Source organism: Vombatus ursinus, unplaced genomic scaffold (assembly GCF_900497805.2).
Source record: "Vombatus ursinus unplaced genomic scaffold, bare-nosed wombat genome assembly UNPS02009835.1, whole genome shotgun sequence".
In the NCBI taxonomy this organism is placed as follows: Eukaryota; Metazoa; Chordata; class Mammalia; order Diprotodontia; family Vombatidae; genus Vombatus; species Vombatus ursinus.
In genome coordinates this window covers 12,421,171-12,442,214 of record NW_020949613.1, presented here as the reverse complement: position 1 = coordinate 12,442,214, position 21,044 = coordinate 12,421,171, and the positions used below count along the sequence as shown (strand labels likewise).

The 21,044-nt window shown below is 36.5% G+C and overlaps 1 protein-coding gene across 1 annotated transcript in view; it reads left to right on the top strand.

The window, feature by feature from the left end:
- EYS (eyes shut homolog) overlaps window positions 1–21,044 on the top strand; it is a 294,766-nt gene that overhangs the window by 193,033 nt on the left and 80,689 nt on the right. The window contains 1 exon segment of the mRNA XM_027852899.1: window positions 19,324–19,517. Coding sequence (XP_027708700.1) covers window positions 19,324–19,517 — 194 coding nt within the window.

Here is a 21,044-nt window from a genome sequence, read left to right as displayed (position 1 = left end):
GAATCATCAGGGGGACCAGGCATGGTAAATGTCCTCTCCAGGAGTAATTTTAGTGTACATTTGACTAATGACCAATATTATCAGTGTCATATTGAAAAATGAATTAGGATAAAGGGTGAAATGGCAGATCAGATGTCAAGATTGATATGAAGTATAATCTGACTAGACACTTCCTGTTAGATGAGTTTGTACTCAAGCCTGTTCATCCCCTAGCTCGAAAGCTAAGTGGAATAACTCTCCAAGGGAGAGAGTTTTGGTCTCAGGAGATCTATGCTCTGCTGGAGGTATATAAGTGTATGTGGAGAGGAGAAGCTTCTGCAGTCTAGACGGAAGAGTTTTTGGGATGGATATGTGTTAGTCCTCCTTTCGAATCATATTTTAGAGAAATATTAACAATTATCGTCAAATTGCAATTGTTCAGTGACATTTAGGCTAAAAATTGTTTTAAACTTTCTCTAATTTTGCCCTGAATGTTGGTGACTATGCAACAACTGATTGTAGCTATTGAACTCCTTTTCACATTGTGTTACAATTTCCTTCTGCTTTAAGGATGTGCTTTTCTGTTGCTTCCATTTTTAGAGTTCATGTGGAAGGATGTGGTACGTTTAGTACATCTGCTTCCTGAAAAACAGGATCACTCACAAGTTGCCTGTCTCATACTTGTGTATAGATGTTCTCTCTGTGTAGAGTTATGTGAATTCTTATGAAGTATGGTCAGAGAATTGAGCTCATTAACTAATGATGTATCAGACAGATATTACATTGAGCTAAATCCTTAGGAACATGTTATGCTAAGAACTCTGATATCATATTATTATCACCACTCAAGGAATTTCTTCTTGATTAACAACTTCATGGTTTTTGCCATATCACTTGTTATTCTGACACTATCACCACTAACTTTTTTCCATATAACATCCTTAAAAGAGAGTGATGTCCCTTTGTATTCTGTGTTATCCAAAATACCACCTATAACATCTCTAGGCTAATAATGATTAATAATAACAATAATTATGATGGTGATAACAACTAGCCTTTATTTAGCATTTTAATGTTTAGAAGACACTTGATACATATTGTTTCATTTTGTACTTAGGCCAACCCTGACAAGTAGGTTCTATTTTTATTCCCATTTTAAAGACGAGAAAACTGAGAGAGAGGTTAAGTAACTTGCCAGGGTCATACAACTACTGTTTATGGCTAGATTTGAATTCAAGTCTTCCTGACTCTAAGCACTCCAGTGTTCTATCCACTGTGCCATCAAGATGCAATGGTATATGATCAAGAAATACTTGTTAAAAATTTGCCATATGGCTATATTTTCTTCCCTTTCTCTTGTTCTACCTCTCCACCATCAATCTTTATACTCATTTACCTTTTCATGATTTTACCTGACTTCCCAAAAAAATAAATCAAATTCACATTTTTTGATTTTGTGAGCACTCTACTAGACCGTGTAGACATTGTTATTATTATTATTATGGTTATTACTACTACTACTACTATTAGACACAGTCTGTGCCCTCAACACACATTCTAAGAAGGAAACTATGGCATATAGACAAATACAAAACATTCTGGATACAATATGAAATAGCAGAGGACACATCTAGACAAGGTAGCATATTAATAACAGAAAGAAAGGTTCACTTTCATATTATCAGGGAAACCTTTAAAGAGAAAAATTAGATTAAATGAAAGATTTCATGAGGAAAGATGGTGAAAAGAGCATTTGACTTGAAATTAAAAGAATTGGGTCTGAATACTAACTCTTTGATTTACTAGGCATGTGATATTGACCAAGTCACTTAATTTCAGTGGGATTTGTTAATTATTAAAGTTATATATGATAGAGATGAATGTAAATTTTTATATTTAGTTGAAACTAATTTTTTATTACACTTTGATAGTACTTTTTTTCAATTACATGTAAAGAAAACTTTAACATTTTTATAAAATTTGAGTTCCATATCTTTCTCCCTGTTTCCCTTCCCCCACCAAAAAAAAAAATGAACACTTTGCTATATGTTATATATATATGCAATCCTGTAAAACATATTTCCATATTAGTTATATTGTGAGAGAAGAAACAAACCAAAAGAACAAAAAAGCAAAGTGATAATAGTATGCTTAAAATTGTAAATGTTTTTGTGCATATAGATTCTTTTCCTTTTTCTTTGATCTCTTTGGGATACAGGCCTCATAGTGATTAAAAGGGTATGCCCAGTTTTATAGCTCTTTGAGCCCAGTTCCAAATTGCTCTCCAGAATGGCTAGTTCAGTTCAGAATTTAACCAACAGTGCCTTAGTGTTCTAATTGCCCCATAGCCTCTGAAACATTTATCATTTTCCTTTTCCATTATATTAGCTAATCTGATAGGTGTGAGGTGGTACCTGAGAGTTGTTTTCATTTTAATTTCTCTAATCAGTAGTGATTTAGGACATTTTTTTCATATGACTATGGATAGCCTTGATTACTTTGTCTGAAAACTGCCTATTCATATCCTTTGACCATTTATCAATTTTGACCATTTATCAATTTGAAAAATGAGGCCTTTATAAGAGAGACTTGCTGTGAAAATTATTTCCCATCTTCTTGTTTTCCTTCTAATCTTGGTTGCATTGGTTTTGTTGCTCCAAAAACCTTTTAAATTCAATGTACTATAATCGTATTATCCATTTTACTTTCTGTAATGCTCTCTTTTTTGGTTTAAAACAAAGAAGTTTTCCCTTCTCCATAGATATGTCAGATAAACTATACCTTGCTCTCTTAATTTGCTTATTTTATCACCTTTTATGTCTAAATCATGTATTCATTTTGATCTTATCTTGGTATACAGTGTGAGATGTTTATCTATGCCTAGTTTCTGCCATACTGTTTTCCAGTTTTCCCAGCAGTTTTTGTCAAAAAAGTGAATTCTTATCCTAGGAGCTGAACTCTTTGAGTTTATTAAACACCAGATTACTATGATCATCTACTACTGTGTCTTGGGTACCTGCTCTATTCCATTGAGTCATGACTCTATTTCTTAGCCACTATTAGATAGTTTTGATGATTACTGCTTTACATATAGTTTGAGATCTGGTACAGTCAGGCTACTTTCCTTTGCACTTTTTTTCATTCAGTCCCTTGATAGTCTTGACCTTTGTTCTTCCAGATAAATTTTGTTATTATTTTTTCTAGCTCTATAAAGTAGTTTCTTGGTAATTTCTTCGGTATGACACTGAATAAGTAAATTTAGATAAAATTGTCACTTATTGCATTCACTCAATTTCTTTTTTTTAAATTAGATTAACCAATGGTTTATCTATCTTACTGATTTTTTTCATAAAGCTAGCTCCAAGTTCTATTTATGAGCTCAATAGTTTTCTTATTTTCAGTTTTATTCATCTCATCTTTGATTTTAAGGATTTCCAATTTAGTGTTTAATTGGGGATTTTCAATTTGTTCTTTTTCTAGTTTTTTTTATTTGCATGCTTAATTCTTTGATTTACTCTTTATCTATTTTATTGATTTAAAAATTGGAGAAATAAAATTTCTCCTAAGTACTGCTTTGGCTGAATACCATAAATTTTGGTATATTGTCTCATTGTTGTCATTCTCTTTAATGAAGTTATTGATTTTTTCTATAATTTGTTCTTAGACCTACTTATTTTTAGGATTGGATTATTTAGTTTCTACCACCCTTTATTAAATGTAGTTTTTCTTGCATTATAATCTGAAAAGGATGCATTTAATATTTCTGCCTTTCCACAAATGACTTTGAAATTTTTATGCCCTAGTATGTACTCAATTTTTGTGTAGGTGTCATGTACCACTGAGAAAAAAAGTATATTCCTTTTCCCTATTTAATTTTCTATGGAGGTCTATCGTATCTAACTTTTCTAAAATTCTATTCACCTCCTTAATTTCTTTCTTGTTTATTCTTTGGTTAGATTTGTCCAGTTCTGAGAGAGAAAAGTTGACGTTCCCTCACCCACTGTAGTTTTGATGTCTGTTTCCTCCTGTAACTCACTTAACTTCCCTTGTAAGAATTTGAATGCTATACCACTTGGTACACACACACACACACACACACATATATATTCTGTGTTTGGGATCTCCTAGTTTTTTGATGAGCTATGGCCTGGTTGTGGCTGGTACCTTGGTGCTGCAGGGTTCTGTCTTGGTAGCTCACCTGGTATTGTGGAGATGTATAGGAGGGAGTTTGAGGGGAGTAGTTCTTTGTTGGGGCTGCATGAGAGAAGCGCTAGCCTCATGCTTGTTGCTGCAAAGGGGTTGTGGGACCTAGGTCAGATCTAGTTGTTTGGGGGTGGATATGGGATAGTTCAGGCAATTTCCTGCTTACTCTATCATCTTGGCTCCTGGAAGCATTGAAACTAAATTTCAGTGTAAAGTTTTACACTTAGGTTGAAACAATTTCATAAGTAAAAGATGGGTGGGGATGTGATTAGATAGTATTTTGAGTGTAAAAAATCTGGTTGCTGTAAATTCAGTACAAATCAGAAGCATGGTATGGCAACCAAAATGGTCAATAAGATTTAGGAAATCATGAGATCAGTGACTGACCTGCTGTATTCGGCCCTGGTGGTACCACACTATAACACTGAATTCAGTTCTTGATGCTACAACGTAGAAAAGGCAGTGATAAAGTAGAGAACATCCAAAGGAAAGTAACCACAATGGTGAAAGACTTCAAGATAATAGCATCTGCCCATCATTTAAGGGAACTAAATATATTCAGCCTGGAGAAGTAAGAATTTTGGGAGTGGAGATGGTATATGCTGTGCCTTCAAATATATCAATGGCTATTATGTGGACATGCGTGTTTTAGAATAATAGTATCATACAGCTAGAGCTGGAAGGGAACTCTGAAGTCAGATGGTCAAAGATTTAGAGTTGAAAGGGACTTTAGATATTATCATATCTGTCCACCTCATTCTACAGATGAGTAAGTCAAGATTCATTTGGGTGAAGGGATTTGTTAATTAAAAGTCACAACTCCACAAGACAAGAAAAAGAGACATACATCTGGGAACTTCTTATACAAAGGAGCCCACAATACAGGGAGAAACTTCAATATTTATATGGGTTAGAAAAAGGGGAGGTCTCATAGGAGGAGTGGAGGACAGTCCTCTCCCAAATGGGAGTGGCATGGGAGGAGGAAGGAAGCAGTAAGGAAGAGGGAGCAAGAGGGAGCAGGAGGGCTTGGAATATCAGACCATGAAGGCAGGATAGTTTGCTTATCTGAAAGGGTCTCAGCTGCACAAACAGCTTATCAGTCTGGGCAAGCTGGCCAAAGCCAGGCTTGGCTTTAAGGGCACTGAAAGTTTAATAGAATTCAGTTGCCAAAGATCACCGTTATGCCAGTTTAGGGCAGCTTTATCTCTGGAAAATAGGACAGCTAAAGAAAACAAGTTTAAGGGGCCCCTTCACAGATCATTTCTAGGAAAAAAAAAACACAAAACAGAAGATCAGTTTTAGGATGCTTTTAGCCAGCAAAGATAGGCTGCTAACTTTACTTCTAGTAGGGTAAATGGAATAGAACGATTGCTAGAGGGGAGGAGTTGGAGAAGTGTTCTTGGCACTATCTCTGTCCTGGAACAGGGGTATTTAGAAACTCCTTATTATAGCAGAGATTCTCAGGGGTTTACCTTAGGAGTAAGGGATGTTTACAAATTTCTGGTCAGAACAGAGTAGGGGTCCCAGAGTTTCTCAGGGATTGACAGACTTAAGAAAGGATTTAGAGACAATATCAACTCTGTCTTCAGGAAGCTTATATGCTAATGAAGAAAAGGCATTAAATTGACACGAAATATAAAGATGTACAGATTATGTATGATGAAAAATACTTTAGTAGTTATACATAAACTTTTTTTTTCTTTAATGATGGATATATCCAAGTAACTGTCTACAAATGTAGGCTGGCTTCATGGAAATAATAATAGCATCTTTTAGAACTATAGGGCTTTCAGGTTTTCAAAACAGTTTATATAAAATGTTATCTATCTCATTTAATCCACAAGATAAAACATGATAGAGAGTGTGCTGATAAATGTTTAGCAACAGAATTCTGGGGGGTGGGGGGAACCTGGGCTGGAGGTGGAGAATGTACCTAAGACATACTTTTAAGTTTAATCATTCACATTTTCTCTGTCACTTCCTTAAGCCTAGACAATCAACAAAACAATAAATCAAGCACATTTATATTTACTGATTCCTTTGTTGTAAATACGCACACTGAAAATATAGCAATCAGCTGGTACACACAGGCTCCATCACATCCTTGATACATATTGCTGTATAACATAAAGGACATACTGATCTATATAAGTTGTGCTACCATGTCAAGTCACTTAATATTTTAGTTTACCAGGCAGATCTGTAGGACTATTAGGCACTGATAAATTGTTGATTTGTATTAATGGAAGGAGTTGCCACACTAGGATTGAACTTCCTGAATAACATCAAAGTTTTGTAATGTACCTTCCCCCAAAATAAACAGAGGCTCTGATTAAAGACAATTCCTTGAGGGACTGTGTCATATAATTAATAATAATGATAATCTCCATGGTCTAGCACAGTGCTTGCTTAAATTAAAAAAATGTGAATGCTATTTTTTAGGGAGATAAGGAGGAAAAACCATGAAAAGGTAAAAATGAATAAAGATTGGTGTAGGAGAGGTTGAACAAGGGAAAGATAGGTGATCAAACTGAGGTTTAAAGAGATGGCCCATGGTAATACAATCCACAGGAGACCTAGAGAACAGAACTAGGGACAAAGGGTCAAATTTTCATAGGAACAAATTTTAATTTGGTGTAAAGAAAAACTCTCTAAAATTTACTGCGTTCTGTTAAAATTAAGTAACTGGAATAAAAAGACTGAGCATGTATGATAGGCAAAGCTAGCATTTGTCTATCAGACCAGGTCATCAGACTCCTCTTATGTCAGAGACAAGGAATGATTTACAGAGCTGATTTTTATAACAGAAGAGAGTAGTTTAAAAAAAATTACTTAAAAATTATTTTGACTGGGCAAGACAGTCATCTGACTAGTTAGATTTTCCCGGGCTTTCTTAACCCAGCAGCACTACGGGTGATGAATTTTGTAACTAAAAAGCCTCCTGGGAAAGATGAACTTGTGGTTTGGAGTGGGCAGGTGTCACCCTGCCCCCTCCCTTTCATTTTCCTGCTGCCAACGTTAGAAAATTCCATTAGTCAACTAACTCAAGGAAGAAAAAAAAAAAAGACCTTATCCAATAAGACTGGAAAGAGGAATTTAACCTTTGGCTACCTCCTTTCCCAGATGCCGGAAAAGGGAACTCAGCCTTTGGTCACCATCTCCCCTTTTTTTCCAAATGCTGAAAAGGGAAATTTAGCTTTTTTAAAAAAAAGCCCTTATAACTCAATGATTATTCCTCTAAATTATTTGCTACTAAATTACAAAGTCTTATCAATTTATCTATTCACCAAATCTATAGGTAACCTAGACTTAAGACACTTTTTATGTTGCTCTGGTTTAGCTGTTAAGGCCAGCTTTTCCTTAAAAAGAGAGTTTAATCCTTTAATCAAACTAAAAATAAATCAAAGTAATCAATATTATCTGATTTCCATTTCATTTCCCAGAGTGTTAGGAAGATCTAGGGAAGGCCATTTGTTCTCCCTCACTTCAAACAAAATTCAAATATCCATTTGTTATAAAAGAGATTTTTATTCCAGTACAAGTTGGATTAATTCTTTTTCCAAAATTGAGATTTTGTGATTCTGAGTGGTGTATATTCCAAATATGGGTTCTAGTCACTGGAAATTCAGGAAAGTAAGGACATGAAAAGTCTGGGTAATTTCTAGGAGCCAAGTTGTTCTGTAGCATAAGTGTAAAGACATGAAACATGAGCCATGGGAAATACAATCTAGCTAATGAAATAAGAACCATAACAAATATGATAAATTTTCTCTTGGGCAGGAATGTGTTGTATTGATTCTGGTATAACTGCAATGATGATCACAGGCCTGGGCATACAGGAAATATGGAACTGGCAATAATAATAGGCAAAATAAACAACTTTTTAAAGCGTAGCATACAAGAGGTAAAAAAAAAGAGGTACCCTTTAAAATATAGCTTTATGTAAATATACATATTTTGACATCAGAAAAGTAGATTTTCTATGGTGTGTGGATTATTAATTTGTGATAAAGAACTTCATATATATTGCATTGAATGTTCAAAGCTGGTACATAGGGGAAAAAAAACTAGAATAAAATTTCCAAATATGAGGGGGATGTAATTTTTAAATATTGCTCAGGGTCAAAAAGTGCTTTGTTTGAGTACTGGAAGTTTTCAATAAAGTTTTTTTTTAATTGAGTGAATGATTACTCTTTTTTTCTTTTATTTGTGATTTTATTTTTATTTATTGAATAAAAAAGCATAATAATACAATAAAAAACAATGAGTGTACATAAAACTGCAAATCTAGTTTGCACAATTTGTTATTCCTGTCAAATATACAACAAAATTATACTGTAAATTTCTTTTGTTTTTCTTTTTTTACCCCTCAGTCCTTTCTCTAGATGCAGATAGCATCGTTCTTCATATGGCCTTTAAAGTTAATTTAGGGCTCAGATTCTTATAATCTAACCAATCGCTTACTAATGTTCGGACTCCTTAAGATTCTGCCCAATATGATAGATGTTCTGATAAACCTTGTCTTTGGCTGAAAAAAGACTTGAGTCAAATTCTTTTGGGCAGGACCCATGTGTTGTGATTTTGGGGTCCCAGCACCCCTAAACTTCAACATTTTGGTGACCTGTACAGGGAAATTGCCTAACCCCAAGTTCTTCTCCAGCCAAGACTGGAAGGTATGTAAGCTTCCCCCCTTCCCTCCTTTCTTGCTCTGCAGTTGGGGTCACTCTCCAAGCACTAAGGCTTGGAGGTGATTTTTGGGCAGACAGTTACGAGGCTGTCTCACACTCATCATGGCACTCTCAGGCTCTCTGTGCCCTGGGTCGGTTCGAGGCCATGGACCTGGGTATACCTTCTGCAGCATAGAGGACAAGGATGGATGCTCTATCTAGAAGTGTATACCCAATTCTGTTAATTCCCTTGGCACTAGAGAATTAGGGTAAACTGCAGTTTCTTTTTGGTTCCCTGAGGCTTCCTTACTCCCTTCACCCCTTAATTCTCCTTCATGGAGGTTACAGGGAAAAGTTAGAACAGCTAAAAATATCTTGCCTGATTCTGGAGGTTTTGTGATTGATCATTATACAACCCTGGTCACTCCCTTCCCTTGAGTCAAGAGGGTATCTGTTAACCCATCTCATAGGAAAAGAGAGTTTCACCCTTTCCCCTTCACCTTTGATTTTGCTCTCCCCCCACCTGGGAAAAGGAAGGAGCAGGGAGGGACAGCAGCTACAGCACGGGCCCTACTGGCAATGGCCTTGGGCCCTAGGGCAACCTTTGCCTGGAAGCATCACCCAGGTTCAACACATCTTTCTCAAGGTAAAGAAGCTGGCCTCTGAACTGGGGTAAGCACTGCTCTTTTAAATTTGTAGTTTTAACTGTTAATGATGAGATGTTGATTCTCTCTGTGAAGTAATTTGGAAATAAATTTAACAAAATTGAAGGCACCTGATTGGTAATGGGCTTGTTTCAAGTTTCAAATTGATGAATTTTTGTATCAGTAATGTCAAACAACTTTTCATAATTTGGTTACCATTAAAATAATTTGGCTATTGTTGGTTATTGTTTTAATGTGTAAACTTGCCAAAAAGCTTGTTTGGGTTTTGTCTTGTTAAGAATTTGCAATTATATAGGAATAATCTCTTAATGATTGGCTTTTTCTACCAGGACAAATTTAAATTTGAGATGTAAATCCTGGAAAAGTTTTTAAAATTGCTGTTTGAGGTAAAAGCTCATAAGAATTTGTTTTGAGGTGTCTGATGGATCATAATCTATCAATAATCAATAATCCACCATCTGAGAAATGTCACAAGCTACTCAGAGAATGTGATGCTGGTGGGAAGTCAGAATCTGGAAAAGCTGACAGGACAATTTTAGCCTCAGTCTAAGATGGGATCATCCTGGCTTAGTTTCCCCATTATGTTATGGGAACATTACCCACCTGGCTATTCCTGAGTCTGGGTATGAGGTGGATTTGATACTGCATGGTTGGAAAACTGAATTATTTGAATCCAAACAGAGCTAAGAATATTTTATCCTGTTATATCTGGGCCCTGAAGTCTTTTCTGTCAGATTTGTGTCTTGATGCACCCTGTGATTGGTTCCAGTCAACTTCCTCTGCAGGACCCCCTGGAGGCAAGGACAGCTGTACAGCCCCTTGCCAGCAAGAAGCAGTTTCAGAAGCCAAGACCTTTGCTCCTTACACCAAAAGAATTTGGGTCCCATTTGTATGAGGCAGGAATGTTGGAGTTGGGATCTGGACCCCAAAAAGGAAAAACCCTGGACTTTCCCACATGACCAAATCTCTGACAATCACCTGAGGCTATAATCCCATCAACTGACCTTTCATTGTGGCTACACCCAATCTCCCCTCCATTGTCTTACCTCCCTATGACCCCTGGCCATTTCCCACCCTTAATCCTAGCTAGGCTCCATTCTCCCTTGGCCACTGGTGGTCCAGGTCCCAGGAGTTCTGTTCACCCCAGCTTATTGACCACTCCCATCCAGATCTCCTTAGACCCCTCCCCCAGTCACCCTAAACTACTTGGCCACTCCTAGATCCCTCACACAGTCTTTCTGTATATAAGATCCATTTTGTCTCCATTAAGATGCTCAGATTCTTATAACCTAGCTGATGAGGTCTAGAGGTTTAGAGGTGCTGGAACCCCAAGATCTCAACACACAGCTCCTGCCCAAAAGAACTCAACCCAAGCCTTCTTTCAGCCAAAGAAAAGGTTTATTAAAGATCCACCATATTGCCAAACTCTTGAGGAGTCTAGGAGTCTGCAAGTATTGGCTAGAGTCTAAGAATCTGAGTAGTGGCTAGATTTTAGGAATCTGAGCACCTTAATGAAGACAAGATGGACCTTATGTACATAAAGACTATGGGAGGGATCTAGAGTGGCCAAGTAGTTGGGGTGACTGGAGGAGGGTCCTAAGGAGATCTGGATGGGAGTGGCCAGTAAACTGGGGTGAAAAGGACTCCTGGGACCTGGACTACGGAGCCTAGCCAGGATTAAGTGTGGGAAATGGCCAGGGGCCATAGGGAGAGCTAGGCTAGGTTAAGGGTAACAGAATTGGGAGATTGGGTGTAACCACAAAAAAAGACCAGTTGATGGTATTATAGCCTCAGGTGATTGCCAGAGATTTGGCCATGTAGGAAAGTCCAGGGTTTTTCCTTTCTGGAGTCTAGCTCCCATCCTCATCATTCCCCCCCAAATAAATGGGACCCAAATTCTTTTGGGGTAAGGGTCGAAGGTCTTGGCTTCTGAAACTGCTTCCTGCTGGCAAGGGACTGTGGAGCTGTCCCTGCATTGAGGGAGTCACAAACAGGAGGTTGACTGGAACCAAGTGTAGGCTGCATCCATAGAATAAAAGGGGGACATTGGCTGGTACCCGCTGTTTACTGTCAACTATAGGTGAATGGCCTGTAGTCTAGAAAACATAAATGCTGAAAGAAAAAATAAAAACCTGCAGGGCCCAGATATGACAGCATGAAACACCCTTATCTCTGTTTCAGATAATTCTGTTTTCTAACCATGCAGTATCAAATCCACCTCCTAGCCAGACTCATGAATAGCCAGGTGGGTAACATTCCTTTTCAAAGGAACATAATGGGGAAACTGAGGCAGGAGGATCCCATCTTAGACCGAGGCTAAAATTATCCTCTTAGCTTTTCCCAATGCTGACTTCCCACCAGTATCACATCACATCCTTTGAGTAGCATGTGGCATTTCTCTCAGATGGTGGACTATTGATTACTGATAGATTATGAGCCATCAGACAATGCAAAATAAAATCCCATGAGCTTTTACCTCAAACAGCAAGTTTCATTAATCACAGCTTAAAAAAAACTTTTCCAGGATTTACAGCTCAAATTTAAATTTGTCCTGGTGTAAAAAGCCAATCATTAGAGATTATTTCTATATACTTGCAAATTATCAGCAAGAAAAAACCCAAACAAGCTTTTTGGCAAGTTTACACATTAAAACAATAATCAACAATAGCCAAATTATTTTATTGGTAACCAAATTATGAAAAGTTGTTTGACATAATTCCCTGATGTCAAACAATTAGCTCAACTGTCTCTCACACTTCTGAGGAACATGGGGAGGTCTGGTGCACAGAGGGAAAAGAGATATAGGAAGCTTAACTAGAGAAGATTGGCTCCCCAAATTCACCATCAGGTCCCTTCCCAACAAAGGGGTAGGGCAAGAGGAAAGCATAAAGAGGGAGTGTTCACACAACAGATCCTCAAATAGGCAAGGGAGAGGGTCTGTCTTGCAACGTTCCTTAGTTTTCCCATCAATGCCCATGACCCTTAAAACAGAGAACAGAGAACAGAGAACAGAGAACAGAGAACAGAGAACAGAGAACATAGCCATGATAAAGTGGGTAACCTTACCTTCAGCCTCAATTTTTGCCCAGGGCTCTGAGGGAGAGAAGGAGAAAGCTGGAACACTACCAAGCCCCAGGCTCCCTCGTCAATCCCATTCTTGAGAAGACTGGAGGATGGGATACTGGGAAGGCAACTCCATCACTTTTCCAACCTTGAGGACAATCCTTCCTCCAATGTCCTTTCCGGTCACACCTTGGGCACAGTCCCAGAGGCATTGGTCAAGGGGGCTCCCTCTGGGGGGGGGAGGTGCCCTGGAGGGGCATTCCTTGGTACTGCAGGCCTCCTTATGGCCCTCACTGCGCGAGTTGACTGGCTTCTTCCAAGGAAATGCCCTGGAGGGAACTTCTTGGACTAGTAACCTTCCTGTTGGCATCAAAAGCAGGTTTTCCTACTGCCAGAGTTGCCAGGAGAACACTTAGGTCTTTTCCTGGCCATGGCAGCAGCCAAGAATTGAGCATGTTCTCTGTCTCTAGCCTCTAGCTCTACCTATGAGCATCCTACAGTCTTTTCTGAGAATGAGGTCATGAGAAAGTTCTACAAAAGTGATTATGTAAAGAATCTCCACCCATTTTCCTTGTTTGTGGCAATATATTTCTAACTCTGAGAGTGCATTTTACTGTAATGTCCCAAAAATGGGCCATGCCTCATAATTTTCCAGGTGATACTGAAGTCAAATGGTGTTGAAAAAGAACACCAGCCTTTTCTTTTTTTAGTTCTTTGGAGAAACTAAATTTTTCCTAATTTTGTAAAAGATAGCCCAAAGGTAAATCTTCAGGAATTGAAGAGGACTGACACTTTGCGAGCATGGGGCCTGGAAGACCATTGCTCCTTAAATGAAGATTTGGGAATAAGCCTTGGGAAACAAACAAAAAAATCAGAAGCCCAAAGAAGTATCTTAAGTTTCCCCAAGTCCCTAGTGCTGAGAGAATTGAGAGGATTGGGCTTACACTTCCAGATAGGGAGTCCAAAGGTGTGCCCAGGTCCATGGTCTTTGGTCAGAACCACTGGACCAAAACCCTGAAAGTGTCAGGCTAAGCTGGAGACAACCCCGTAGCTGTCTGACCTACTGGGACCTGAGAGGTCAGGCCTAAAAAGCACTTCCAAGCCATGCCTTCCTAGTTGCTTGGAAGTCCACCCAATTTCAGGTCCAAAAAAAAAAAAGAGATTAGGGGAAGAGGAGAGGCTTACATACCTTCCAGTCTCAGCTGGTGAAGAGCTTGGTATAAGGCAGTTTTTCCTGGTGCAAGGAATCATATGACGAGGTCTGGAGGTTTAGGAGTGCTGGAACCCCAAGTTCGCAATACGCGGGTCCTGCCTGAAAGAATTCGACCCAAGCCTTCTTTCAGCCAAAGACAAGGTTTATTAAAGATCCACTATATTGCCACTCTTGAGGAATCTGCGAGTGTGGAAGTATTGTTAGATTTTAGGAATCTGAGCACTTTATGGAGACAAGATGGACCTTATATACAGAAAGATTGTGGGAGGGATCTAGGAGTGACCAAGTAGTTTGGGGTGACTGGAGGAGGGGTCTAAGGAGATCTGGATGGGAGTGGCCAGTAAACTGGGGTGATCAGGACTCCTGGGACCTGGAAAAAGGAGCCTAGCTGGGATTAAGTGTGGGGAAATGGCCAAGGGCCGTAGGTACGGCTAGGCTAGATTACAGGCAATAGAACTGGGAGATTGGGTGTAGCCACAATGAAAGGCCAATTGATGGGATTATAGCCTCAGAGATTTGGTTATGGGGGAAAGTCCAGGGTTTTTCTTTTTTTGGGGTCTAACTTCCATCCTCATCATAGCCAATAGCTTACTAATAATCAGACTCTTTAAGAGTCTGCCCAATATGATGGATGTTCTAATAAACCTTATCTTTGACTGAAAAAAAAATTTTTTAAGGTTAATTTAGGCATTTACCATAGACAAAATAGCTTATTTGCTCAAAGTCATTCTTAAAACAATATTACTGTTGCTATATGCAATGTTCTCTTGGTTCTGCTCATCTCACTCTTATTTTAGCAAGTCTTTCCATGTTTTTTTTTCTAAAATTATTGAGCTCATAATTTCTTATAGCACAGTAATATTCCGTCACAATCATATACCCCAACTTGTTCAGCCATTCCCCTATTGATTGGCATCCCTGCAATTGCCAGTTCTTTGCCACCACAAAAAGAGCTACTATAAACATTTTAGAACATACAGGTTCTTTTTCTTTTCCCCTAATCATCTTTGAAAATAGACCAATTAGTGGTATTGCTGGGTCAAAGTGTACATATGTAGTTTAATAACTCTTTGGACATACTTCCAAATTCCTCTACAGAATGGTTGGATCATTTTACAATTCCACCAACAATGAATTAGTGTCCTAATTTTTCTATATCCTATCTAACATTTGTGATTTTCTCCTTCTATCACTTTAACCAATTTAGGTTTAAAATGATATCTCAAGGTTGTTTTAATCTGCATTTCTCTAATAAATAATGATTTAGAGTTTTTTTAATAAGATTATAAATTGTTTTGATTTATTCAATGGAAAACTGCCTGTTTGTATCCTTTGACCATTTGTCAATTGGAGAAAGACTTATATTCTTAAAGATTTGACAAAGTTCTTTTTCTATTTTAGATATAAAACCTTCATCTGTTAAACTGTCTATGAATTTTTTCCCCAATTTTCTACTTTTCTTCTAATCATGGCTATATTTGTTTTATTTGTAAAAAAAAAAACAAAAACAAAAAGTGTTTAATTTAATGTAACTGAAATTATCCATTTTACACCTAACTATGCTCTCTATCTCTTGTTTATTAATTAATTGTTCATCTATCAATAAATCTTATAAGTAATATATTCCACGTTCTTCTAATTTTCTTGTAAAATCTGTCTTTATATCGAGGTCATGCATTCATTTTGACCTTAGCTTGGTAAATGGTGTGAAGTATGGGTCCATGCCCAGTTTCTGCCATACTGCTTTCCAGTTTTTCCAACACTTTTACCAAATGGTGAATTCTTATCCCAAATCTTAAGAATTTACATTTGTCAAATACAATGTTATTATGTTTATTTGCTGCAGTAAATTATATGTCTACTCTTTTCCATTGTTCTACGTTTCTATTTCTTAGCCAATACTAGATAATTTTAACAATTACTGCCTTATAATATAGTTTATGAGCTGGTGCTGCTAAACTTCCTTCCTTTATACTTTTTTCATTATTTCCTTTGATATTCTTGAACTTTTTTTCCAAATGAATTTTGTTATTATTTTTTTCTAATTCAGTAATTTTTTTTTGGTAATTTAATTGGAATGACATCAAATATATAATTTAGTTTGGGTAAAATTGTCATTTTTATTATATTGGCCCTGCTTATTCATGAACAGTTAATGTCTCACCAGTTATTTAAATCTGATTTTATTTGTATAAAAGCTTTTTTTTAATATATAATTTTGTTTATTTAGTTCCTGGGTTTGTTTTGGTAGGTGTGCTCCCAAGTATTTTATACTGTCTAGATTTATTTTCAAAGGTGTATTTTTTTAATTATCTCTTCTTACAGAGTTTTGTCTGTGATACAGAGAAGTGCTGATGATGTATGTGGATTTATTCTATATCCTGCTACTTGATAAAATTATTGTTGCAACTAACGTTAGTTGAGTCTTAGGGATTTTCCAAGAACACCATCATATTGTCTGCAAAGAGAGATCCTTTTATCACTGAAGTCCATATTCCGATTTCTTCAATTTCTTTTCCTCTCTCATTGCTCTTGCTAGGATTTCTAAAACAATATTGAATAATTGAGTGATTACTCTTGACACTGTCCTGAAGACTTTATTTAATCAGCCAATAAATTTTTCAGGCCTACTATTAGCACAACAAGAAAGCTATATAGCTGTGGAAGCAAACTGATGAACCCTCAGCCCTGAGAGAACACTAGTAAAAGGAACTGCATACAAAATGTGAAAGGGAAGGAAACAAGTTTTTGGGGTTTAGGAATGAAGAGAAAGCAAAACCATGAGAAGTGAGAACAAAGTAGATGAGAGTTTGGAGAGGGACAAGTCACTGTGTAAAAGTCAACTAGATATGGTGAACACAGGTTCCTGAATGTGTTTGTCCTTATCAATATTTACTCCTGTTTCCTACTATCATTTCATACTGGAGAAAGGCAGTCAGTAGAGTGAGTGGGGAGGACATAATGGAAGAAAAAGGACAGTGTCAGGAGTGCTGAGCTGACAATGCATGCTCAGTGGAAACTTTGTACCTAACTTACATGGTTTGGTGCACCTCCCTGAACATGTACTAAATTTACTTTGCATGGAATCTTCTTGCAATAAAACATATGAACTAAATTTTGTGACACATTTTTATTGCTATAAAACTTTTTTTTCTTTAATGTTTGTGTATGCCTAAATACTTAGATTGGACTAAGTAACCAATAATCAATGGAGTGTTTATTGTGTCCTTCACTCTAGAATTAATCAAAATCAAATTTCCTACTATAATATGCTAAGTAACCTTTTTTTTTCCCTAGCTCATAAAAGTCACTTCAGGCATTTTAATGGTCTGGTTTTGAAATACAATGCTAAAATTTCATGTTATTGAGGGGAAAATATTCCATGTGCATCACTATTTTATGAAAAAATACACTGACCAGGTGCTAACAGCATTCAATTTTTAAAATGAGCCATTTGAATGCAATTATACTAGTTGATCATTTCACATATTAGAATGACATTTTGTTATTACATTTTTAAAGGATTTATGTGCAATCTAATTTTCATTTGGAGCCATTGGAGGTCTCCTAATGGTATTTCTGACTTGTGCACGGTTGCTAAGTAACTTTCAACCCTTTGTACCCAGCAGACTTTCTTACTGTTTTCTCTCTAGGCCTAACACATGCTTTTGATATTGGCATATTTTTGCAAAAAGCAATCTAATACATTGTATACTTACAATGGCCTAAGGGTATGAGGTGAATTAGTTATTTTCCACACTAAAAGAGAAACTTATTTTTCTTGCATTAAATGTATAGGATCCAATACTGTTTCAGATTCTACAAAAGTACTTTATGCCATGATTAGGAACTTTATTGTATGTTTCTCTGCAGAAGATTAAATGATTTCAGTTATATAGCATTTGTACCATTTGCAACAAAAATATAAAGTTGAACATGTAGATATAGTAGTAGTAATAATATTGATAATAATAATAGTTACTTTTACATAATGTGCCAGGTTCTGTTCTAAGCACTCTACAAATAGTATGTCATTTGATCCTCATAACCACCCTAGGGGGGAGGTACTATTATTATCCTCATTTTACAGGTGAAGAAATTGAAGCAAATAGAAGTTAATTGACCTGCCCAAAATCACACAGCTAGTGAGTGTCTGAGATCTGATTTGAACTCAGGTCTTCCTCCACACCCAATACTTTATTTACTATGCTACATTTGTGGTGCAGTATTGTTAATAACAAGGGGAGTTATCCATAACAATGATGGTGACTAATAGAGGAATACTCCTCTCCTGTTACCTGGAAGTGGCATGGGAGAATTCATGGTGTGAAAAGGGATAAAAGGAAAAGGGAAAATAATTACATATAATCCAAATCAACAGTCTATCTGGATTCATAAACATTTTGATTTTGTCTCTGGTATCTTGGTTTAATTATAGATAGGCTCTAGATATTATATAATACAATATAAATACAATCCATTACAAAACCCTAGATACAATACAGAAATATAACATGTAAAATATAAAAATGCTGGATGAACTGTCTCTGGTTTCTGTCACCCACTCCCAAGTTCTGCCCTCAGAGCAGTAATAAAAAGGAATTGGGAAAAGATAATGAAATCTTCTAGTAGTCTTTCAGTTTTCACCTCTGATTAAACTCTAAAATAGCACAATTCCAAATACTATTTTTAAGTAAATAAAAAACCTGGATTATCTAGACTTATACTCTTAAAGAGCATATACATAGCAAGGAAGTCCCTCACATATAACAAAATGTTAATGTAATGTATGGCTAGAAGGATTGCTAGAATAGAAACATCTTAGTGTCTCTTCCCTCACCCTTTTTCAAGGGAGACTTAAATTCCTGCAGGAAGCTGGGGTAGGAGACCAGCCTGTTTCCTCCTCTCAGAGAGAAGTTATACCAGGCTAAAATCACATATCTCTGCTCTGTTAAATACTGGATTCTACTTCCAAATTGAACACACATAGGAAATAGCAAATAGAACCATTTATCCAATGACAAAAGAGAAATGAGAGAAAGTATCCATAGGAGAAGATACGCCAGATATTAGAAAGCAAAGAAGTCTTCCTAATAAAAGAGCAGTAACCCAGCTCAATGATGAAACTCAGTCCCAGATCTTATTCAAGGGGAAAATTCCTTTAAGACAATAATGCAGAAAGCTGGGAATAGGGAAATGGTAGGATTTCCAGCTTCTCTTATATCAACATCCCAAAGCCCCTGTGTCACTGCAAAGAGCGACTATGACATCATGAATCTTCTTTCCTGAAACTGGAAGCCTGAAAACTCCAAAGAAAGTGAAGAGAATGGATCTCTCTTTTCTCTCATCTCTCCATCTTCTCCTTGGATTTCACAATAGGTGTGGCATTGATATTCATCAGTAAGGAGAGAATCTCATATCAATGGACTTTGGAGTTCAGGTTAGACATGTGTTTATGCATTTTAAAAGTATGTATTTTGAAATCAGCTACTTACATACTAAGATTATGATTTTGCTTCTGTCATTACTTGAGGTCCATTTTGTGAGGAGTTGCTGAAGCCTTGCCTTTCTCAACAATGCTGGAATGGAGGCACTTGCCATAATCAAATGCCAGCTTATATTTGTGATTATCCAGCTGGCTTTCTTGGTCCAAAATGTGAAACTGATGTTGATCAGTGCTCATCCCTGCCATATCAGAATGGAGCTGAATGCACTGATATAACAAATGTAAGTTTGTACTTTTAAAAAAAGCCATTACAAATTCTAGGAGTTTTTCTGTTTTTTATTCAAAAGATTTAATATTGCTGAAAAGTTCAAAAAGTGGTAATCTGTAAGTTCTTTCTTGTCAAAATACAGTTTTAGAAATCGGGGGGGGAACCCTATAATTTACTTGTATTTTCATTTTTATTTCTTCCATGTTGAAGGAAAACTAAAAACATCAATATAACTGTTTAATTTCATTTGTTTTATTCCCATCAGACTTGTTCAAATTTGTTTCAGAACAAATCTGATGGGAATAAAACAAATGAAATTAAACAATGAAGTGAGTAATTGTGCACATTTATTAGTTATTGATTGTCTCTCATTGCAGCTTTTTCTTGAAATAACCTGGTTGTTATTGTTCTGTTTTAAACATTCTTTTTTTCAATTTGATGAGAAAATTCAAGAGTACCAAGAGAGAATTTGATAATGACTCAATTCAGTATGTTTTCATTACAGTGATTTTCTGATCAGCTCTGAACTTTCATGGGGTCCTTATTCTTCTTTTCTTCCTTGAATTCCATAAGCATTTGTTTCTAGAAAATTTAAAAAATGCAAATGCTTGCTCTGAAGGAAACTATTTTTTTTTCTCACTAAAGCATACAGACAACATGTTTTGGCAAATTTGATTAAATCATGAGGATGTAATAAGTCAAAAAAATCAAAATTCCCCTCTAGATAAATTTTGTTTACTTTTTTTCTTTTGAAATTGAAGATCTATGATTAATGAGATCCTGCAAGTATTCCATAATATCTAGTAGCCATTTACTTTGTAAGAGTTAGGGAACTTTCTAGGGTAGGGTATGTAGTCAGAAGATTTTTTTTTAATTCTTAAAAAAATATTCAGAGAACATTTAAGAAGAACCTAGTTGGAGCCAGAAGATGTGAGTTGTTCTTTAGTTGACCTTGGATAAATAATTTGACCTCATTATGCCTCTGTTCTTGCTTTTGCAAAATGAGGTGGTCAAATTCATTTTTCTTTATTTCCCATTCTAACTGTGATCACTATGGTGCTATGATCCATCACCTATGGTTCTGTACTGCAGCTCAAATATAAAAGAATCCTTCAGGATGGACAAAAACAAATATCAACAGATTGATAAATTCCATAATATTGATATATTTTAGATCTGGGAATCAGCACGTGATTACATTCATACCCTACTTATCATACCACTTTAAAATTAGCCACAACCACACCTTGAGGGCACATAGCCATATTATATGCATGCTTATTTTAAGAGAACATATCTTCCCCTTCATGCATTTTTAGCATGACTGAGACTTGTTTGGCTAATGGGTAATATTCTCTTGAAACTTATTTAAGTTTTTTTTTTTTTAGTGTTGATTTGTTGTTGATAAGTCACTATTTACTGAAGAGCTGTGTTGGCTGAAGCTTATTTAAAGAATAACTATTGATTATCTCATGATTCACTGAGCCATTATCAAATTCAAATGTGGCCCTTTAGTTTAGGTAAAGTTATCTCCTTTTGA